A 24334-nucleotide genomic window follows, 5' to 3' on the forward strand; every position below is an offset into this window, starting at 1 on the left:
GCAGTGGCAGGGATGTCAACCACTCTGCCCCCCATGGACAGCAGGGCTCACCAGGAGCTGTTGCGAAGCATGGTCCAGAACCTTGGCCTCCAAGTGGAGGAGGTGATGGAGTCAGTGGACTCCATGGTGGACATTTTAGCCATCAGAGGGCCCATCAAATGAGGCATTGCCTCTCATAAAGACTATCCAGGCTGCCACCAAAACTCTGTGGCAGATGCCTGCCTCTCTATCCCCTTAGCTGTAGGGAGGATAAAGTAAGTACTTTGTACCCTCAAAGGGGTATGAGTACCTCTTCACCTATCTGCAGCTGGGGTCAGTGGTGGTAGCAGCTGCGAATGAGAGGGAAAGGCAAGGTCAAGCAGAGCCCAACACCCAAATCGAAGGACTTGAAGCTGGAGCTCTTCTGCAGAAAGGTGCACTCCATTGGGAGGCTTCAGCTCCGTATTGCAAACCAGCAAGGAGTCTTGAGCTGTTACAACTTCAGCTCATGGGATACCATGACACAGGTCAAGGAGTTGCTTCCCGCTGACTCTAAATTGAGTTTGCAGCGATTGTGGAGGAGGGCAAGGCACTGGTGAGGACCTCATTGCAGGCAGCCCTGGATGCGGCAGACTCGGCCACGCAAACCATGTCATCAGCTGTTGCCATGAGGAGTTGTTTGTGGCTGCATGTTGGCCCTCCCCGCAGAAATCCAACAAACAATACAGGACTTGCCCTTTGAAGGCTCGGGGTTCTTTTCGAAGCAGACAGACTCCAAACTCCATAGTCTGAAAAATTCAAGGGCAACATTGAAATTATTGAGGCTGCGTACACCAGTCCCACAAAGAAAGCACTTTAAGCCCCAACCTCCCCTGCATTTTTACCTGGCACAGCCTAGGCAGGGCTACTTTGGGAAACATAGCAGGAACAACAGATGTAGGCCACCCCAGCCCCTCATCCAACCAAGGCCAGGGCTCCACTAGGCAGTCTTCTGGTGCCGACCCCACCTTTTGAGGGTGCGCCCAGGAGCAGTGCACCAGACCAGATCCTGGATCCTTCTCCTTGGTTCCTGAACTGTCGTAACCTCAGACTGCTGGGTGCTGTGCATAGTAGAATTGGGATATTCTCTCCAATTCTGTTACTCCCATCCCTCCTCAGGGACCACTCTCATGAGCAACTTGGGAGCGGGGGGACGGATAGCTCAGTGGTTTGAGCATTGGCCTGCTAAACCCAGGTTTGTGAGTTCAGTCCTTGAGGGGGCCATTTAGGGATCTGGGGCAAAAATCTGTTTGGGGATTGGTCTTGCTTTGAGCAGGGAATTGGACTAGACCTCCTGAGGTCCCATCCAACCCTGATATTCTATGAACTTCTTATATAGGAGATGGAAATGCTCCTAAGAGCAGGAGCAGTAGAGGTGGTTCCCCAGGAGCTATGGGGAAAGGGATTCTACTCCCAATATTTCCTAATCCTGAAAGCCAAAGGGGGTCTCAGACCCATTCTCAATCTGCAAAACCTCAACAGATTCATGCAAAACTTCAGCTTCTTCATGATGTCTTTGGCCACCATGATTCCCTCCCTGGATCCAGGGGACTGGTATGCTGCCCTTAACTTGGATGCTTACTTCCACATATTGATTATCCCATCTCACAGGAGGTTCCTCAGCTTCATGTTGAACCACACTCATCAGTCTACAGTCCTCCCCTTCAGCCTGTCAGCAGCCCCTTGTGTGTTTACCAAGTGCTTGGCAGTCGTCGCTGCCTTCCTGAGAAGACGACAGATGCAGGCGTTTCTGTATCTCAACAATTGGCTTGTCAAGGCCACTCCAGGGTGCAGGTAGAGGCGCATGTAAAATTGTCAGCCTTTAACCGGGTGGGTCTATTGCTAAATGTACCAAAGTCAACCCTATCCACAACCCGAGGATAGAATTTATAGGAGCAATCCTGGACTTCACTCACACCAGGTCATTCCTGCCAGAGTCGCTTCCAAGCCATTTGCTCCGTCATAAAAGACCTCAGGTGGTTTCCCACTGTGTTAGCACAGATATGGCCACGTGCACGTACATGGTTCAGCATGCAAGGCTGCAGCTCAGACCTCTCCAGGCTTGGCTGGCATCCGTATACTGGCCAAACAGAGAGAGCCTGGACAAGTTTAGTTTCACTTCCTCCTCTGGTATTTGAGTCTCTTTTCCATATACTGTTTGAGGGTTGAGCCACCACAGGAGTGTCCTCAAGACCTCAGCCCTCAATGTCTCAAGTCACGGACACATCAGTGTTGGGGTGGGGATCACATCTAAGGGCCCTCAGAACTCAAGGTCTCTGGTCCTAAGTAGAGTTCTCACTTCACATCAATGTCAAGGAGCCGAGAGTGGTTCACCTAGCCTGCTAAACTTTCCAACCCTATCTGGATGGCAGATGTGTATCAGTGTTGATGGACAACACAATAGTGAGGTTTTATATAAACAGACAGGGTGGAGCACACTCTTCTCCTATGTCAGGAAGCCCTCAAGCTGTGGGACTTCTGCATAGCCCCTTCAATACACCTAGAGGCATCTTACCTTCCGGGATCCCAGAATGAGCTGGCAGACCATCTCAGCAGATCTGCCTCAGCCACAAGTGGTCCATTCGTCTGGACATCATGAACAGCATCTTCCAGCAGTGGGGAGTCCCCTATTCACAATGAGACTCAACAGGAAGTGTCAGCAGTTTTGTTCCTTCCTGAGTCACAGCCCGGGCTCAATCGCAGATGCATTTCTCATTCTCTAGAAGGGCCACCTATTATGTGTTCCTGCCCTTCCTGCTCAAGGTCAGAAGGGAAAGAGTGTCCATCATACTGATAACTCCAGCCCGGCCCTACCAGCACTGGTATACAATGCTCCTAGAACTGTCAGTAGTCACTCTGATCACCCTGGCACTGGTGCTGGACCTAGTCACTCAGGACCACAGCCACCTCCAGCATCCCAGCCTTGAGTCTCTCCCCTTTATGGCATGGAAGCTTTTTGGCTAAACCCCATGGAGTGGGCATGCTCTGAACCCATTCAAGAGGTCTTCCTTGGCAGCAGAAAACCATCCACTAAAGCTGCATATTTGGCCAATTGGAAGAGATTTTCAATTTGGGCAATGCAAAGGGTACATCTGTGATGCAAGCATCAATGCCCTTCATCTTGGACTATCTGTTGCACTTAAAGAAGCTAGATCTGGCAGTGTTGTCCTTAAAGGTTCACCTGGCAGCAATCTCTGCATTCCACCCAGGGATTGACGGTCGATCAGTCTTTGCTAGTACAATAGTGGTCCGCTTTCCCAAGGGGCTAGACATGTTATACCCTCACGTTCACCATCCAATACCAGCACAGGACCTTAACCTTACAACATGCTCGCTCCTACCTCTCATGTATGTGGCATTCCTAGTCACGATAACTTCAGCCAGGAGGGTGTCTGAGCTCAAGGCCTTGACACCTGAACCTCCATATACGGTTTTCTGTAAGGACAAGGCCCAGTTGTGGCCTCATCCAGCCTTTCTGCCTAAGGTCGTATCAGTTTCGTACGAGCCAGGATGTTTTCTTCCCTGTGTTCTACCCTAAGCCACGTGCCGACTGCTGGGAGCAAAGGCTCCATTTCCTAGACATCAGATGGGCATTGGCTTTCTATATCAAAAGGACAAAACCATTTCATAAATTAAATCAAATCAACTCTTTATCGCAATAGTGGACAGGATGAAGGGCTTCCTGGTTTCATCGCAGAGAATTTCATTGTGGATCATGTGTTGCATTTGAATTTTCTATGTGCCAGCCCTATGTTGTAAGTGCACGAGGGTGCAGGCCTCCTCGGCTGCATTCCTGGCACATGTCCCTATACAGGAGATTTGCAGGGCCATGACACGGTTGTCGATCCATATGTTCATCTCGCATTATGCCATCACTTAACAGACCTGGGATGATACAGCATTTGGCAGAGCAGTGCTTCAGTCAAGCGATTCACTGTGCTCCAATCTCCCCTCCTATGGTCTGCTTGGGAGTCACATACTTGGAATCAACATGAGCAAGCACTCAAAGAAAAGATGGTTACCTGCCTTTGGTAACTGTTGTTCAAGATGTGTTCATGTCCATTCCAAGACCCACCCGCCAAACTCTTTGTCGGAGTAGTGCCAGCAAGAAGGAACTGAGGTGGCGGCAAGTCGCCAGGGCCCTATATGCAGTGCCATGAAGGTGCAACTCCAGAGGTAGCTGGACCGATAAGACAGATACCACTAGGGGAAAAACCTTCTGGCCACTGTGCATGCGGCCCGCACACACCTACTTGGAATGCACATGAGCAACACATCTCGAAGAACAGTTACAAAAGACCTTACGTTGTGCATAGATCACAGTGGGATTTTGGTGGTACAGAATATAGCACTCCAGAGTCTGAGGTCTTACTAATTCGAGACAGTAACTCCATGCTCCTTTTAAAGAATGGGTTCCACCAAAAAGTGTCTTTGTAGAAAATCAAAAACTTTAATGCTTTTTGGCTCATCCTAACTTTCTTAAAAGTATTAAATAGTCTCTGCTACTCTTCCTTGTTGAGTCAGCTGCTGGGGATAAATGGGTATTGGTCTTTGGCCTGATAGATATAGTCCTAACTTCTGCTTGTGTGAAGAGGAATTTTTCCCCCATAAGGGCCCAGCATGAGCTGTGGAGGAGGAATGCAGAGTCCCGGGGTTGGGATGTACTCGAAAGCTGTGAACTACAAACCAAAATGGAAGCTGCCAGTAACTCGCACTCAAGCTCTGCTGCTCCTACAAAGTTGCTGGAGAAGTAGAGGAAAGTCTTTTTCCTCCAGAGAAACTCTCCTTCACTTGCTTGCTCTTCTCAGCAACAGCTGCTGTTCATTTATTAGCACTTTCTGTCTCACTGGCTGCTGCTGCAGCCTTCCTGCAAGTGTCTGGTCAAGGGGAATAGCTATGGGTTCATTTTGGGGCACTCTTAATTTTCAAATTGGCTTGATGCAGGAATTACTGTAGGAAGTTTTACAGCCTTTGTCGAGCAGGAGGGTTGGACGATCAGTAGTTCTCAAACTTTTGTACCGGTGACCCCTTTCACATAGCAAGCCCCAGAGTGCAACCCCCAACCCTTTATAAATTAAAAACACTTTTATATATGTTTAACATAATTATATATGCTGGAGGCAAAGCAGAGTTTGGGGTGGAGGCTGACAGCTCGTGACTCCCCATGTAATAACCTCCCAACCCCCAGTTTGAGAACCCCTGGACTAGATAATCATAATGGGTCCCTGCTGGCCTTAGAAATCATGAATCTGTCAAAGGACAATTTTCCACACCATACGTTAGGACATAGAACTCATTGCCACATGTCATTGAGGACAATCAACTGGAGAACCAACCAGCTATTTGGGTCCTAATCTGGTTATGGTTTTGTAAGCAGAGGGCCAGTCCAAAACCATCATGGGGAACAAACCGCCTGTTTTGTCAGGGGTTCATCTCCAGGTCAGCTAAGGAATAGAATTTGTACAAAGTTTGACAGCCTCCTTTGTAAAGCATGGACACCCAAAGAAACCTGATAAGGTTCAACAAGGACAAATGCAGAGTCCTGCACTTAGGACGGAAGAATCAAATTCACTGTTACAGATTAGGGACCGAATGGCTAGGAAGCAGTTCTGCAGAAAAGGACCTAGGGGTTACAGTGGACGAGAAGCTGGATATGAGTTAAGTGTGCCCTTGCTGCCAAGAAGGCTAATGGCATTTTGGGCAGTATAGTAGGGGCATTGTCAGCAGATCGAGGGATGTGATCATTCCCCTCTATTCGACGTTGGTGAGGCCTCATCTGGAGTACTGTGTCCAGTTTTGGGCCCCACGGTACAAGAAGGATGTGGAAAACTTGAAAAGAGTCCAGCGGAGGGCAACAAAAATGATTAGGGGGCTGGAGCACATGACTTATGAGGAGAGGCTGAGGGAACTGGGATTGTTTTCTTCTGCAGAAGAAAAGAATGAGGGGGGCAGATTTGATAGCTGCTTTCAACTACCTGAAAGGGGCTTCCAAAGAGGATGGATCTATACTGTTCTCAGTGGTACCTGATGACAAAACAAGGAGTAATGGTCGCAAGTTGCAGTGGGGGAGGTTTAGGTTGGATATAGGAAAAACTTTTTCACTCAGAGTGGTGAAGCACTGGAATGGGTTCCCTAGGGAGGTGGTGGAATCTCCTTCCTTACAGGTTTTTAAGGCCTGGCTTGAGCTCTGGCTGAGATGATTTAGTTGAGGATTGGTCCTGCTTTGAGCAGGGGGTTGGACTAGATGACCTCCTGAGGTCCCTTCCAACCCTGATATTCTATGATTCATCATAACTGAATTGCTATCTTTCCCCTTGCATGAGATCTAAATCTCAGACTTACAGTCCCACCTACAGCATCTGCTTGTGCTACTTTTCAGTTTCTCTTAGACTCCAGTCAGTGACACTTGTCAGACGGATGCTGACTTTAGTCTCCTATGGAGAGTTGTTTGTTTTATAAAACAGAAGTCTGGTGCCCTCCATGCACCAAACCAGGAACAACACTGGCAGTAACTGCCCTGCATTGTGCTGTCTCCTAAACCAAGAGGGGATGATCATTAAGAGCTGCAGTGATTTGCCTCCCTGATCATTTGCTGATTGGATTTTAGGCTGAGCCTGCCCAGAGTTCCACTTGTGGGGGCTGCTTGTGACATGGGCACTTGACCTAGGAATTGGGCTGAATGATCAGTGCTTCAGTTGGGTGATAATTTCAGTTTGTATTTGGCTAAACTATGTAATGGTGAGAGGCTCTAGTCCCACTGTCAATTGCCTGACAGTTTCCCCTGGCTGCTCTTTCTCCTATGGGTCATGTTTTTGTCAGGGTTTTAATTTGTACCTGGAGGATTTTGTACTTTCTACCACAGTCTCAGGTGACGTGCACTCCAAAATGTAACATGAGGTTTAGTTTAGTTTGAGCTAACAGCCAAGTTGGAAGCTTGCTGAGGATCTACCTCTTCTCTTTTCTTGCTTTCTCCCTTTCTACCTTCAGAATCAATAGCATCCCAAACAGAAGATGGGGAAACTAGCAAATCTACTAAGCCTTACACCTCTCCTGCCATCCCGTGCTTGATTTTTCTGAATACTGCAGGACCCTCCTTCTGTGGCAGACTAAACCACTGGATTCTGGCTCTGTAGAAACCGAGTCACCTGCCTTTGGTTTCATTCACCATTGTCCTTTCTCAGTCCCCGAAGAGTGCTCTTACATTGACTCCAGAGTTCAGAAATACTAGCTGTGAGCTACCTGTGAAGGCCTGGAAATCACAGCTTTCAGGGAATGAGTGTTAATGTTGTAGCCTATCATACCAAGCTGCTATGCATAGAGTTACCAAGGGGTTTAGTTTTAATAAAAAATCTGTTTAATTAGAACTCAGGAATGTTGGTTACTACTCGGACTGCTTGGGACAGCTAATGATCTTGTCTGAATACATAGTGGGGAAATTCATGATTCTTGGAACCCCCTCTCCACTGGGACTCCCAAAGTTGACTCTTGCAGTATTACAATGAGTAGGAATATAGTTTAAATTTTTTTACTCTGAAAACATATATGCAAATAGGGTTACAGCATACTCTGTGGTGCAACAGGGGAAAGGGAGATGTTTAATTCCAAGGCACACCTACATTTTGCAACACAGAAGTCTCTGCTGATCACTCAACAGGAACCTTATGTCTGCCCCCTTATTCTGTTATAAATTAAACACACACACACGCACACGCTCTCACTTGGTTGAGCAAAAACTGTGTTGAAGTCATCCGGCAATTAAAACCCTGCATTTGCTCAGCTTTTTCGTTATGGTAGTTAGTTGAATACAGTGTCTGTATGCTGTAGTTCACTGCTTTACAGGCACGGCACTGTGGACCTGTTTTAAATCTAATAGGGCAAAGAGGAGACTCATTACGGGTGTGGTTAGATGTTGGCTGCGAGTGTGTTCATTCGGGGTGCTGTCTCAGCTCTACACAGATAACGGAGATAGCAGAACTCAGTTAAACTGCCTGTTAAATTCACAGACCAGGTTTTAAGCGAAGGCACCTGGCCAGGTTTATTGTTGACGAAGTATGATGATAGCACCTGGCAGACTTTACGAGGATACTAAGACCTGTCTGCCTGTGACCATAGATGCAGCTCAGTCAATGGCAGGACTTTCCACTGCCCCTCTCAGCTGACCAAAGACACTCTCTAAGATACATTTTTATACCCTGATACAAACAAGTTGGTACTGCCTCGTTGCCATAGTTAATTACAGACCCCTGACATCAATAGTTATCACCCATCATCTTGTACATCTTGGTTCGATCAAAACATCTCTATTCTGTGCTGTCATCCTGACTTTATCTTTTGGGAGGGGTCAGTGAAATTGCAAGCCCATTAGCAAGAATTTTTAATGAATCAGTAAACTCAAGGGTTGTACCGTATGACTGGAGAACTGCTAACATAGTTCCTATTTTTAAGAAAGCGGGGGAAAAAGGTGATCCGAGTAACTATAGGCCTGTTAGTTTGACATCTGTAGTATACAAAGTCTTGGAAAAAAATTTGAAGGAGGAAATAGTTAAGGACATTGAGGTCAATGGTAATTGGGACAAAATACAACATGGCTTTATGAAAGGTAGATCATGCCAAACCAACCTGATCATCTTCTTTGAGAAGGTAACAGATTTTTTTAGACAAAGGAAACGCAGTGGATCTAATTTACCTCGATTTCAGTAAGGCATTTGATATGGTTCCACCTGGGGAATTATTAGTCAAATTGGAAAAGATGGGCATCAGTATGAAAATGGAAAGGTGGATAAGGAACTGGTTAAAGGGAAGACCACATGCTCAGGGTTTAACTGATCGCCATATTTGGGGTTGGGAAGGAATTTTCCTCCAGGGCAGATTGACAGAGGCCCTGGAGGTTTTTTGCCTTCCTCTGCAGCATGGGGCACGGGTCACTTGCTGAAGGATTCTCTGCACTTGAGGTCTTTAAACCATGATTTGAGGACTTCAATAACTCAGACTTAGGTTAGGGGTTTGTTACAGGAGTGGATGGGTGAGATTCTGTGGCCTGCATTGTGCAGGAGGTCAGACTAGATCAGCCTGCACAACTCGTAAAGCAGCGAGGGNCGGGTCCTGGCCACCAGTCTGGGGGGCTCTGCATTTTAATTTAATTTTAAATGAAGCTGCTTAAACATTTTAGAAACCTTATTTACTTTACCTACAACAATAGTTTAGTTACATATTATAGACTTATAGAGAGAGACCTTTTAAAAATGTTAAAACGTATTATTGGCATGCAAAACCCTAAATGAGAGTGAATAAATGAAGAGTCGGCACACCGCTTCTGAAAGGTTGCTGACCGCTGGACTAGACGATCATAATGGTCCCTTCTGACCTTCAAGTCTATAAGGTCAGAGTGTGTTCCTGTTATCCTTGGGGAATATTTTGTACCACCCTTGATATCAGGGTGTTCTGGTACCTCTTGATATCAGGCTGTGTTTGCGTAAGTACTCTGTGACTAGCACTTCTTAGGAATGTGTATTTCTGCAATATCAGCCCTGTTCTTGCCAAATTCTGTGAGCAAGTCCTGCCTCATACAAGGGCTTATTCAGGCTCTCTTCCTAATACAGCGGGACTGGAGGAGAGATGCAATCATTAATCCTGTGAATCTGTATGTGGTGGTTAAGAATCATTCTGAGATTGCTTGTAAGCAGGAATTCTCCATAGATGGGACACCTATGCAGAGATTCTCTTGCACAACACTGAGGCATGGGGAGGTGCTAAATTGATCTTTTTTTTTTCTTAACAGAATATAACCAACTACAATGGGGAACGTCTTTGAAAAACTGTTTAAAAACCTTTTTGGAAAAAAAGAGATGCGAATTCTCATGGTAGGTCTGGATGCAGCAGGAAAAACCACCATCCTTTACAAACTTAAGCTGGGGGAAATTGTGACTACCATCCCAACAATAGGTAGGTTTTACTAATATACTGACTCCATTAGAGATGTGTGCAGTAAGGAAACGTAAGCAGAGATTCACAAGGACTTTCTGACACACCAGTTTGTGAGCACTGTTATGCCTTATCCCTGGTCATGTAGTGTGGGCTGAGAGTGGCCAGAGGAGCCCTGATTCTAAAAAGAGCAGAAAACCTTGTCCTAACGCCATTGTTAAATGGTTGTTTGATTAATAGGATGCATGGACTGAAATTTACAAAGAGGTAATGTGGTCTAATGGTTCAGACTGGGGATTAGGAAATGGGAGATACAGATTCTGTTCCCAATTCTGTCACTCTAATCTTGGGCTGGAGATGTAAGCGGTTAACCAGTAAGCATTAGGCTTACTGTTAACTGGCCCTTAACCGTTATCTCCTGCAGCGGGCCATGTGGGGGCCACAGGGCATGGCCAGGCCAGAGTGACTTAGGCCATGGTGTGTGGCCTGGTGGGGCCTCAGCAGACCCATAGCCCCTACTGCCCTGCAGTGGCCTGCTGTGGGAGTGACATCAGTTAACCGTTACCCAGTTAAATGATTCAATTTTAATCGTTTAACCAGTTAACTTTTTTAACCAATATTTACATCCCTACCTTGGACCAGGGTGGATTGATTTAAAACAAGGCAATTTAAATCACCGAGTGGAAAGCATTGATTTTTTTTTTTAAATCACCTTTTCCAGTTGTACTTTTATTTTTCAAAGAAAGGTGTAGTCTCATTGGTTTATATAATCATTAAAACATGTTGATTTACAACTAAATAGAGCCTTTACACTAGATTTGGTCAATCTTTTTGCTACATAGGAGCATTTATTTAAGCAATTTATATAGCTTAATATTTTCAGCTTCTTATTAATTATACAATTTTAGTGTGTTAGAAAATGGTGAATGATATACTGCTTATTAGATAATTAACTTTTCTCATGATTTTTGTCAAGCTGCATTAGGATGGCAACTAAAATTTTATTAAACCTAGAACAGCACGAACAGGTTATTAAACAAAACAACATTAAATGTTTGGATACATACATTTCTCATATCAAAACATGTTTCACACTTACAACTACATGATTTATTAAAGGAACAGGAGGATTAACTGTAGTCAGTGAATTAAACTGATTATTTCAGGTCAACCTGGGAAAAATTCTAAATATGCATAAGTGAAAGCAACTGGCGCTTAATTTCCTATTTGCCTAAGTCTCTTGGAAATGAGACAACAGTCTCCTAAGTTATTTAGGCTGTTCTTCAAACTTTAAAACAACCAGATCTCATCCCCTCCCTCCTTATTTTCATTCGTAGTCTGGAAGAGACACACAGCTTTCTTGTTTTTTCAACTCCCAATTGATTTCTCAACTTTGAATTAATTAGTCCAAATTAAAAAAAAAAAAATCGTTCTGTGCCTGCAAAAGAGGCAACTGCTGTCAGAAGCTGGTTTAGCCCTTCAACAAACTCTGGTTCCAGGTGCTTAGCTAGTGACTTCCACCGATTCCGTAGAGTGACCTTTTAAAACATCAGCAAATACCTACTCCTTGAATGGTCCCCTCCAGCCCTGATCTCTGTTATGATCGGTATGACAGAGGTGATCATTCGATGCCCATGTCATAGCTGCAGGTTCTTCTGCAGCAAAGAGGCATCTACCCTGGTCCTCTGGGTTGAGACTATTAGCAAGAAAATGAGGCGGAGCAAAAGCATGATCCACCCGCTTCTTTACTGCCTGCTGCGTAACTGTGTTGGTGCCTCTGTCTTTCTTCACTGGCTCTTCAAGTTCTTTCCAAATTTCAACAGTATCAGCAGCAGAGTAGCAATTGTTCTGCAGTTTGTCCAGGGCTATGGAAATAGGTTTCAAGATATTCAGCATATCTTCTGCATTTCTCTTTAGCCCAGTGTTGACTACTTAGGCTGCAATAGTTTCCTCTTTTTGTCTCCATTTCCTTCACAAATTATCATCCGAGTAAGCCAGTTCTTAATAAATAGCTGATGAAGTGGGCTCTGGCCCACGAAACCTCATGCCCAAATAAATTTGTTAGTCTCAAAGGTGCCACAAGGATTCCTTGTTGTTTTAGCTCAAAACTGTCACTCATTGAACTTCAACAACATTTTCCTTTATTCCTGGAGCTGTTATGAAGTTTAAAAGATGCATCAAATGAGCACTGTACTCATTTTATTATAAGTTTCAGGTTCCCTTCATTCTCCATCTAGATTTCTTGTCCTCTTTGCTTCATTTGCAGCATGACAAAGCTATGCACTTGACATTTGACTTTTTGTTCAGTTTTTTATAGCTTTCACTGCGAAATCTGCTACACAGGCACTTCCTGATGTATCAGTTGTTTATCTTATAGAAACAACCCCATCTTTTGTTGCCACTCAAACACATATTAGTAGATCGTTGTGTACATTGCTCCACCCATCAAGACTCAGATTAACGAATTTCCCATCAATGTGTTTTGAACACTTCCTTTTCAGACAGTGTATCCAGCAACCTTCCAGCTCTGCCAGGTGGAGTGTACCCTGGTCGTAATGATTGAACTATGTCAATGAAATGCTTGTTCTAAAACAAGACTAAAGAGAAAAATTGTTCCATTAACCAAACACATTTTTCATTTAATGGAGTGTGGCTGGAATTTGCTGGTCATGCTTATGAACTCATCCATGGTTTTTCTGGGTGGTGGGTTTTTTTCTTCTTCTTTTGGGATACTCGGGAAATCTGTCTGTGTTTAGTTACAGCTTTGCTGGTTGGACCAGCAGATGGCGAAGCTGTAGATATTGCAAATGATGAGTGTTCAATCCCCTTACGTCTAACCTGGACCATTGAAACAAAATGTGTTAAAAGAAAAAAAAAAAATCAAGATTCCTCCTACTACAGCCATTTGTATGACTGTTCAAATGATGTAACTTATTCTACCCCCAGTTTGATAGGGGGTTAGGGAAAATAACAAATCATAAGGATTATTTAAATCTAATCCCCTTGATGGATTTAAATAATCCATCTTGAGGGAATTAGATTTAAATAATCCTTATGATTTGTTATTTTCCCTATCTCGAGCAACATATGAAACAGATTATGAATTTTAAAAAATTTAATTTTTTTTCCCCAAAGTCCTAATAAAACTGTACTTTCGAAGAGGAAATCTTCCCCTAGGATGGTTGACTATGTTGAGCAATAGAAGTCCAGCAGTGACAGTGAAAATGTAACTGATAAATACTCCTACAACAAACATTTTGAAATTCATAAATAAATAAGCCACCAAAAACACACTTATGACAATCTAAATAATCATTTACTAGCACTGTAAGACAAGGTTGGCTCTCCATAAGAATGGTGCAGAGATAAGTTTACTAACCAGTTGATCCAGATTGTTCAGACACATCCACTTCATCTTCAAAGCCATTGCCTTCTGAGGAGCGTTTTCATTGTCATTTTGTTCTGACAACAAGGCCTTGGATTTTTTGTTGCAGTTTACATTTAGCCCATGTTCCTTTTTTGAAGGAAATATTGAAAATATTCTCAAATAGGGCCTCTTACGACCTGCAGCCATGGCATCTTTTTGTCCAGTTCCCAGGTATTGAAATCAACACTAGAAGCTGCACTCTGAAGAACATTTGTCCCTTCTTCTCCAGTGTCCTGCTTTGAAACCAGAGTTGTTCCTTTCTAGTTGCACCCTCTGCTCTTTCTCACATAACTCGCCTACCCCAGAAAACCAAAGAACTAACTAAGAGTCCTCAGGAAATCCACATGCCTGTTGCACTCCAGTATTTTATTTGTTTAGAGAGAGAGAGGCAGTTGAGAAGTGACTGGATTTCTGTGTGCGCGTGCACATATTCACACAGCAAAGCCATATACTGGAAGTGCCCAGCACCATCCAGAAGCAAGGGCTGCTAGTGACTGGGCAGATCAGTGTTTTTTTTCCATTACCTGGAGAGTAAGCTTCCGTGATGGGTGAAGTCATACTTATTCATAACTTGAGAACTGAGCCAATTAGAGCTCAGGTAGGGAGATGTTATAAAATAGGAGTATGAGACCACCCAGGTGGCTCAGCGGATGATGCTGATGAGATACGTGATGGTATCTTCTGAAGTCAGAGACTGGGTCCCAATGCCAGTGACAACTGTGCAAGTCTCTTGTACCCCCAGCACAGCTCTTGGGTCTCCCACAGGATCAAGCCCTTAATACAACACATGACCTATTATGCCATATTTATAACTCGTGATCTCAAAAGTTAGATTTTTCGCCCCTCTGATTCTTTCTTTGGATAGAAAAGCAGCCTTTAACTCAGCTTTTCATAGGAGCTCAGTCATGGATTCAGCATATTTGTTTTATTTAAATGTTTTGAGAGATAAGTAATTTAGGTCTTAACATACCGTATATACTCGTTCATAAGCTGAATATTTTTGGTAAAAAAGTGACACCTCAAAGAGCGGGGGTCGGCTTATAAACAGGTCTACACCAAAATTTAATGATTTTAAACTCTAAGTCTAATCAATGATTCCAGTCTAATACATTGTCTTTTACCTGGAGCGTCTGCAGGCAGGGAGCCCCTCGGCTCCCTGTGTCCAAGGTTCGCTGTTCCTAGCCAATGGGAACCCAGCTAATGCAGACTGTGGACACTGGGAGCTGAGGGGCTCCATGCCTGTGAACGCTCCAGGTAAACAAAACCTCCAGGTCTGCTAGCGGCTTACCCTGATGGGCCAGGAGCCAAAGTTTGCCAACCCCTGAAATATAGAGTCGGCTTATGAAAAGGTAAAAATAGCAAAAACTGTATGACCCTACGATCTTGAGGAGCCGGCATATAAATGAACGGGCTAATGAATGAGTATATACTGTATGCTGTATCTTACTTGGATTTCATTTTAAGCAGGATTTTTAATAAGAAACTTTAAATAATAAACACTTTTTTAATCATAAGAACATAAGAATGGTCTGACCCAATATGGGCAATGGTCCATCTAACCCAGCATCCTGTTTTGCAAAAGTGGCCAATGCCAGGTGCTTCAGAGGGAGTGAACAGAACAGGACAATTTTGAGTGTTCCATCCCCTGTCGTCCCAGCTTCCGGCAGTCGGAGGTTCGGAGACACCTGGAGCATGGGATTCTTAACCATCCAGTGATGGACCTGTCCTCCCTAAACGTAGCTAATTCTTTTTTGAACCCAGTTATGTTTTTGGCCTCCACAACATCCTCTGGTAATGAATTCCACAGGTTGGCTGTGTTGAGAGGATGTACTTCCTTTTGTTTGTGTTAAACCTGCTGCTCTGTCTTGGGCATGTCCCTTTACACGTGGCAGGAGAAGTATAAAAAACACATCTTGTGAAATTCTTGGTGCTGTGCAGGGGACAGGTGCTGTCCCAGTGCAAAGTCATTGGTCAGTTCTTATGTTACAGACTGGGGACAGGGATTATTTACCACCAGGAAATAACATGTGAGTATTGGGCTTGGGGAGGGGTGGGAATGCACCTGCTTAGCCACGTGATACAGAAAACTTTCCCCAGTGGCATTGGAACCATCGAGCTGTGCAATAATGCATCTGATCATGTGACCTTGTGAGTTAAACTGCAGGTAGCTGGAATTTAAATCAAATTGAGCAGTTGGTCTGTCCCATGGAGGAGGGTTAATACATGCCCCTTCATCCTGACCAGGAAGGCTTTCTCTTGATTGGATGTACTCAGGAGGATAATTCTGCCAAGTGTTTGAATGCAAGGCCATAGCTGTCCTCTTCTGGGTGGTGGAGTCTTCTATACACTTGGGTGTAGATTACTGAAGGGGAATGGTGAAGTATGAGGCCCTCCTGTATGGAGTGTGTAGTAGAGGCGCCTGATGAGGGTCCTTTGGAGAGTTCCTAAAAACCTTAACTTGAACTCTGTCAACTGTGAAACTCTAGGCCAGCCTGGCACAGCTGAGTTAACGATATTCCAGATATTCTAAATGCTGTTAGTGCTAAGTAGTGTTGTTTCTAATGACCTGCTCATCATAAACCCTTATTTCTCTTCGATTTATTCACTCCAAAACTGTGTATGCTAACACAGCTTTTGCATTTCCACTTAGCCTGAAAAGCTTCAAACTCTAGCCATCAGTTGCTCTGTCCACTGCTGAAGTGCAGCTACCTCTGGGGCAGAATACAGCCACCACTCAACAGCACAAAGCAACTCTGTATATGAGTTTAGAACAGAAGCTGTTGAACTGGATGCAGGAATCACCAGGTGCAATTCTCTTGCCTATGTCATGCAAGTCAAGCTTGAAGCTGATAAAGACAAAAAGGGACAATCTGGTTCTAGGAAGTGCCGAGTACCATCTTCTGTTGAAACTACAGAGAGAGCTACAGTAGGTGGAAAGGTTACCCAAGTTGGGGAATCTAGCTAAGATCCCAGCTAAGTTCCCCTTTTCGTGAACTTAACATATGGGAACAACCTGCCCCATCTTTGTTCATAAATTCTTTAGTTAAACAGTCGCTTTGGGTAGAGGAGTCTGTGCATAGATTCCAAGGCCAGAAGGGACCATTGTGGTCATCTAGCCTGACCTCCTGCATAGCACAGGCCTGAGAATTCAGTTTGCTTTTTTGACTGCCGTTGCACATTGCGTGGATGTTTTCAGAGAGCTATCCACAATGATGCCAAGATCTTTCTTGAGTGGTAACAGCTAATTTAGACCCCATCATTTTATATGTATAGTTGGGATTGTTTCCAGTATGCATTACTTTGCATTTATCAACATTGAATTTCATTTGCCATTTCATTGCCCAGTCACTCAGTTTTGAGAGATCCTTCTGTAGCTCTTCACTGTCTGCTTGGGACTTAAATATCTTTTTTTGTATCGTCTGCAAATTTTGCCACCTCAGAATGATATTGCATTTGTGAGAAGACATGAGGCACTAACTCCAGACTGTGGGCAAAATTCTAACTTGGGGGAATTAGTTTTCATACTTTCCTTTCAGTTTCAGTCGACTATGATATTCACAGTTCAGATTAGAAAATGTAGTGTTGCTGTGTGCTATCAAACAACTGTCACATTCCACCTCAAAGGAGTCTGCATTTAAATGGTGACCCTTGCCTAGCTCTCAGGTGTTAAGGCTTAATACTTAAAGCTCTGAATTCCGTAGATGAAAGGCAATATAGCAATGCAAAGTCTACTTCACCCTTATCGGCTTGGCCTATATTTAAATTCCAGTTCTCTCTCCCCCATGCAGGTTTCAATGTGGAGACTGTGGAATACAAAAACATAAGCTTCACAGTCTGGGATGTGGGTGGCCAGGACAAAATCAGACCCCTCTGGCGGCACTATTTCCAGAACACACAAGGTAAGTGCACATATTTTAAACCTCGTACATACTGTAAATGTCGCATCTAAATGCTGTCCACCTTGTGCTTGTGACTGTTCAGGCCTCAGCCATGGCTTCTCTAAGCCAACAAACATCAGTCTTATGTTTTGTCTTCCACTTCCCCCTCTGTGCCACTCCTTAACTCTTTACCTAATTGTGGAGTGGCTGCTATGGTTTCCATAGTTAAGGTTACTGTTAAACACTTTTTGAAACCACTCGTACCTGCCACACACACAGTTAGATCAATGCGACTGACATGGCAGTTCAGAGCCTGAGTAGAGCCTTTTGTGCAAGTCCCAGGTAATTTAATGAACGGTTTTCTGAGATACAGCCCACACCTCCAAAATGGCCTATTTAAGAAATTGAGAGGGTGGAAGCCTGGGAAAGGATCCACGTGCAGTTATTGCTGGAAGCCCTCTGAATTTTAGCACCTCACTCTGTAAACAAGCTCAAACTAAGGCTTAGTGTTGGAGTTTAGTTTTTGGCTTTGCAGAGCAAATTGCTGGACATGAGCCGTGCATGTTTTACAGTGGCTGAGGGAACTGGGATTATTTAGTCTGCAGAAGAGAAGAATGAGGAGGGATTTGATAGCTGCTTTCAACTACCTGAAAGGGGGTTCCAAAGAGGATGGATCTAGACTCTTCTCTGTGGTAGCAGATGACTGAACAAGGAGTAATGGTCTCAAGTTGCAGTGGGGGAGGTTTAGGTTGGATATTAGGAAAAACTTTCCCACTAGGAGGGTGGTGAAGCAGTGGAATGGGTTCCCTAAGGAGGTGGTAGAACCTCCCTCCTTAAAGGTTTTTAAGGCCCGGCTTGACAAAGCCCTGGCTGGGATGATTTAGTTGGGGATTGGTCCTGTTTTGAGCAGGGGGTTGGACTAGATGCCTCCTGAGATCTCTTCCAACCCTGAGATTCTGTGATTGTACACTCCTGTGCACAGAGACTTGACTCCTTAGCTGACGTGAAGATGCACTGCTGACAAAACAGGCAGTTCAGTGATGGTTTTAGACTGCCTCTCTGCTTACTAGGCCATAAAAACATTGGGAGACCCAAATAGCTGGTTGGTTGTCCTGACAAAACTTAACTCTGTCCCAGAACCATATGATGCTGCAGCTTTGCTTGTGATAGCGATGGCCTGGGTTAAGAAGCATTACTTTAAAAGGCCTACAAAGAGGCAGCAGGGTTAAATTTTTCTTGCAGCGTGCAGTAGAAATTGTCCCAGTTTCAATTTGACACTTTCAGACGTTGAGGTCTTTGGTTAAATAAGAGTGGCTGGGATGACTTATCATCCATACTCCAGCTTTACTTGTGTTTTATCAGGAGTGGAAGCTTGAGGAATTAGCTTTGCACAAGGTGAAAATTCATAATCTTTGGCTATGTAATTGAAAGGACAAGATAGCTAACTTTTCTTTATCTAAGAACTAGGTCAAAGTGTCATGGAGGACAGTCCATCAGTGATTATTAGCCAAGATGGTCAGGGACACAACCCCATGTCCAGATGTTCCTAAACTTCCAACTGCCAGAAGTTGAAACTGGTCAGCAGGGGTGGATCACCTGAAATTGCCCTGACTGTTCATTCCCTCTGAAGCGTCTGGCCAGTGTCAGAGGATACTGGGCTAGATGGGCCGTTGGTCTGACTCGGTCTGGCCCTTCCTGCGTGACCTAGTTATTACTGAACACTGATTGCATCTCTCCTCTGACTCCTGCTTAGGCTTAATCTTTGTAGTGGACAGCAATGATAGGGAGCGAGTGAATGAAGCAAGAGAAGAGCTCACCAGAATGTTGGCAGAAGATGAGCTCCGGGACGCCGTTTTACTAGTGTTTGTAAACAAACAGGTGAGGTGTTTCCTGATCCCTGCCGTTTCTAGGTCTTCATGGGTGGCCCTTGTGATTGCTAGCATTGGCAGTCTTTAAGTCTTCTGCAAGATCTGCTCTAGTTCAAAAGGAATTATTGTGGAACAGTTCCAGGGCCTGTACTACACAGGAGGTCAGACTAGATGATTACAATGGTTGCTTCTGGCTTTGGAATCTGTAAGTCTACGATCCTAACTAGGAAAAGGTTCCAGGCTAGACAATGAACTGGCTGTGGGAAATGTTCTAGTTCTTACTAAATAAAATAAAAATATTTATCTTCTGAAACCGGAACTACCCAATGAGTTCTTGCTAGTGCACAGCGCTAGTGCAGTCTCTGCCTGGGAGAGATTAGGTGGGGTGGGGGAAGAACTCTGTGTGTGAGATTGATGTTCTGGGACTTCTAGTAATTCAGCCTTGCAAAATTTTGCTGTTCTGGGAGAGTAAATCTTAATTTAGTGGAGCAAATATTCTTAGCATCCTCATTATCCTCATGAGAAGGGTGGGCAAATGGTATTTGTACCTGAGCTGGTAAAATTTCAGTTCTTCCGAGGCTGATCTGTTGTCACTCTGCCCCTCTCCTGCTATCAATGTCTAGATTAGATTCTTCCAACTACACTCAACTCTCCAGTTAAAATTTGCTTGTAAACCGTGCCAGCCTTGCAATACTTGCCTGACATTCCCGCTGGTTCTTCCAGCCATTTTGCCTACCTGCTTAGGAGTGTAGGAATCAGTGAACAGTTCATTAGCATGGCAGGCACAGCAAATTCAAATGAGAAGTCAGACCCGTTCATACTGAAATTCATAGTTAGGCATATGCTCATCTCCCCATCATAGCAGACTTCAGTTATTTGCTTCACTTTCATCTAAAGCTTTCAGATGTCCCTAAAACACTTCAAGTAAATTGGGTAGCAGACAGGTGGCTTCCTGAATCAGTGTTCCCTCTAATTTTTTCCATCCATGTGCAGAATGAATTTTGTTATGTGCAGATGTGTGCCACCAGTAGAAACAAAAATCCTAGATACAATATATACTTTTAAAGGTTACCATAGGGATAATTACTCTAGTCAGGACAGGTTAGGCATTTTAGAACTCACTCTCAAAGAATTAAATTTAAGCATAAGAAAAATAAAATTATGAAATGCACAGACCAGTCAAAAAACTAAAACAGCACTGTGAAAGAATAAAATTACAGAGAATGTATGTGCATTGCAGGAAGTACCAAGAAGTAACAACACCACCACAAGTATGTGTTGGGAGGTGAGTGTGTGTGTGTGTGTGTGTGACAGAGATATTGGGCGGGGGGAGGGTTGGAGAGACGTGTGTGGAGAGAGATGGGATGTGGGGCTGGGCATGGGGATGTCTCTGTATGAGAGATGGTGGATGGGTGTGACAGACAGACATGGGGTGTATGACAGATTGTCTAAGACAGTGACTGTGTGAAGAGAGACAGATTGTGTGTGTGTGAAGAGAGGCTGAGACTGTGTGTTGCGTGTGCGTGCGCACACACACAGAGATAGGCGAATGCTGCCCCTTTAAGTAGATTGGCACTCACCAGTCTGAAGCCTGCTTGTACAAACACAGCAGCAGCTGCCAGCAGCTCCATCCCACATTCTACTCCTGAGCCCTGTCATGTCCCATCCCCTCCCCCCTGCTCTGCGGAGATCGGGTACATAGTCAGGGGGGACACCCTGACTTAAACCTCCCCCTCCCCCGCTCTGCACAGGAGGCTCCCGGGAGCAGCTTGCCAGGAGCTCCAGGGCAGGGGCAGTGTGGCGGGGGGGGCACCTGAAGTACACGGCACTTGATTGACTGCTGAGCGGCTGCACGGATGCACAGCTTAGAGGGGACACTGGTCCTGATCAGCCTGTCTTGTCTTTATGGTGCACCACTATGGTGCATGTGCACACTCCTTAGTTAGCCAGCAAGGATTCAGTAGCTTTGACAGGGTTCCACTGTGTACAGAGAGCTCTGTAATTAAAGAACTGCATTGGAATGTCCTGCCTTGTTTCAGTTAAAATGTTTAATCTTAATATGTTTTTCAGTGGCAGCAAAGCATTTTTAGTTATAACATTATATGTGATTAAACTTCTCTTTAGGACCTTCCCAATGCTATGAATGCTGCAGAGATCACGGACAAACTTGGCTTGCATTCCCTTCGTCAGAGGAGCTGGTACATCCAAGCAACATGTGCCACCAGTGGAGATGGGCTTTACGAGGGATTGGACTGGCTCTCCAACCAGCTCAAAAATCAGAAGTGATTAATTCCCCGAGCATCTCATCAGAACCAGCCAGCCTCTGCTGTGTGTGGATGTGTGTGTGTGTCTGTCAGAGGGAGAGAGAGATCACACAGGTGTGTGCGTCTGGGAGTGGGAGCAGCTTTCTCACACTGTGCCTTAAACATGCTGTGAAATAAAACCAATAGTATTATATTTTAAACACTACCTTCCATAGCTCTGAACATAGCATTTTTACACCAGCAAGCGGAACTTAGGGGATTCTATGGGACATGATTGGAAAAAGGAGCCTCGGCACTTGAAGGACAAGAGAACCTGGCATGTAAAATGAGTTGTTGTTGCAGTTGTCTTGTGCGAGTTTTGTGTTTCCCTTTATCAGTGCAGCCTGTTATGTACAGTTTGATCTCCTTCCTTCATTGTTTTTCAGTAGAAACATAATTTTACTCTTTGAATGTTGCCATGGGACTATATACCAGCATGTTACTCAGTATTTCAAACCCCTGACCCAGGCATCCTTGTGTAGAGCGAGATGTCTCTTCTGGTTCAGTTGAACAGTAGCATAGACAGTGTGTTCTGTGGTGGGAACTGTGTAATTTACTCTGCTGTGTGTAACATACCTCATTGTAAAGTAATTTGTTTAGGGGGTTGTGTTGCTTCTTTGGATCAAGGTTTCCCTAGCTCCAGTCATAGATTAACCCCTCCAGCTAATTCCTCGCTCGTGGGATGGCAAGAGCTCTGCTGGGGAGTGAGACTTCAGAGAGGGGATCAGATGTCTGGACAGGCCAAGTGACGTATTTCTCAAAAGACCTTAGTTACTGGTATCACATTAGCATCTCCATCAGCAGGCTGGAAATGAGGCTTCAGAGATCACTGCTCCCACTCCTGCTTTGTACAAAACATCCTACGCTCTCTGGGAAGGGATAGGGGTGTCTTGTACGGTTACCTATTCTAACTAAGCAGTAGGGTTCCTGCAATGAAGATAAACCTGATCAGTCTGTGAACGTCAATAATTTGGTGTCAAGGGGGAGAAAGGAATCTAATGATAAAAGGGATTTGGGAGACTAGACTGGAGCAGCCTGGGCTAGTGCTGTGTAAGCAATTCTCATGTCTGAAAAATCCATTCCAGTTTCAGCAAAACATGTGATTTGGCAAACACTGCTCTGTATAGGATAGTCCTTCTGTCTGTTGTCATTTGGGGGGGTCAAAGGTGCTCTTACCAGTCTCCACTATCCCCTCACCCCTTTTGGTCACACTGTGGAAGAAAAGGCTGGTGCCCTTCTTGTGCCATTGACACTAATGCTTTGCACAGGCTCAGTGAACAGAATGTCCCGTTACTCTTTTACCTCTTTAAAAAATTTTTTTTAAAACCCTCTAGCTCTTGGAAGGGGAAAATGTCAGTCTTTTAACCATTTGAAATCTACTGAGACTATTGAGAAAATGAAGCAGAAATATCTTTTTAATAGAAAAGTTTCATATATTCATGTTCAAAAGTGTATGTCTATAAAAATACAATGTGGAGAGGGAAGTGAAGTGTAAATCAGATACAAGCCAAATGTGGATTTGGTTTTTGAACCATGTTGTAACTTCTCAGAAGTGCACTGTAATAAAGAGAATCTGTCTTGGAATAAGGAATGGGCTTGTGACTGATGGTAGCTGTGTGCTTTTGCACACATGGATCCCTGTCAGCAGTCCAAACTAAGAACACCGATCTCATTCCTGCAGTTCCTTCTTATCTACTGATCAAGGAAACCCCACCCGCTTGTCCTGTTCTCCTCATGCTGTGCTCAAGGGAGCGAGTAGGTACAAAGTTCTTGAATATGACACAGATTTGCTCTGGAAACATGATCTTAGAACTTTGGTATCTTGTCTGTTCCTGCTGCAAGACTGGAAATGGGGTTTGCGTGTACAGTAGAGCATTTGTGCTCTGCACTGCCCCAGCCCAAGGAGTGTGACAGACAATAGAAAATGCATTTGGGAGGGCTGGAGGAAGCTGCTGCCTTGTGAAAGATTGCTCCCTCGGTGCCCAGCAGAGGAGCTGGGATTCATCTTGGAGAGCTTCAATTTCAGTATTGTAGGACAAAGGGGAGACAACTGCTTTGTGGTGCCAGGATACAGCGCATACGCTGTCATTTCCACCATGGCTGCTTTCTGCTCCTTCTTGCCTCCCTTTTCCATTTCTCCAGCTGGTGTTTGTAGTGATGGTTCACCTGTTGACCTAGCCAGACAGCAAGAAGGGCTCTGAAGAACTCTGCCTGCTTGCACGCTGTGCTGACCACTGCTGGATCTTATTTCTCAGAGCTTAAGGCCAGAAGGGGCCACTAATATACCATTTAGTCTGACCTCCTGGGTCTGATGGGCCATTACATTTTACCCTGAAACTGCTGTATTGAGCACAAAAAACTTCCATTAAACTAAAGCTTTTCAGTCCTCAGGAGATAAGCTGTGTCAAGAACAGAAGAGACCACCACTGCCCAAGGCCAGTGACAGGGAATGGATTAGGTGAGAGATTCCCAGGTGAACAACACTCCACGCTGCAAAGGAAGGAAAAACACAAAAACCCATTCCTGGGATCATCCTAGTAGCCCTTTTCTGCACCTGTTTCCAGTCTGAATTCATTTTTTTTTTATTTTTTTTTTTCTTCAAATGTGTGACAAACCCAGACCAGTGGGGTACAGGAGTCTGGTAGAGAGCAAATATACTGGTCACTGGATGAGTAGTTTTCTGTTCTCTGAGTAACCAGAGTAGAGACTGCACTAGAGTAATCAGGAACCTGTTAAACCAATTAAGGCAGACAGGCTGATTAGATCACCTGCAGCCAATCAATGCAGGCTAATTAGGGCACCTGGTTTTAAAAAGGAGCTCACTCCAGCCAGTTGAGGAGGAGCCAGAGGAGAGGAAGTGTGTATGAGGAGCTGGGAGTGAGAGGGTGTGCTGCTGGAGGACTAAGGAGTACAAGCATT

The 24334-nt window shown here is 44.6% G+C and overlaps 1 protein-coding gene across 3 annotated transcripts in view; it reads left to right on the top strand.

The window, feature by feature from the left end:
• LOC116840153 (ADP-ribosylation factor 2) overlaps positions 1-23002 on the top strand; it is a 32051-nt gene extending 9049 nt beyond the window's left edge. For all 3 annotated transcript variants that reach the window (XM_075059571.1, XM_032806571.2, XM_032806570.2), the window contains 4 exons: positions 9797-9960; positions 17155-17265; positions 18998-19122; positions 21237-23002. In XM_075059571.1, coding sequence (XP_074915672.1) covers positions 9813-9960; positions 17155-17265; positions 18998-19122; positions 21237-21398 — 546 coding nt within the window. In that variant the 5' untranslated portion in view covers positions 9797-9812 and the 3' untranslated portion in view covers positions 21399-23002. The remainder of the gene's footprint in view (positions 1-9796; positions 9961-17154; positions 17266-18997; positions 19123-21236) is intronic.
• Positions 23003-24334: the final 1332 nt, after the last annotated feature.

The sequence above is a fragment of the Chelonoidis abingdonii genome, chromosome 21, assembly GCF_003597395.2.
Source record: "Chelonoidis abingdonii isolate Lonesome George chromosome 21, CheloAbing_2.0, whole genome shotgun sequence".
NCBI lineage: Eukaryota > Metazoa > Chordata > Testudines > Testudinidae > Chelonoidis > Chelonoidis abingdonii.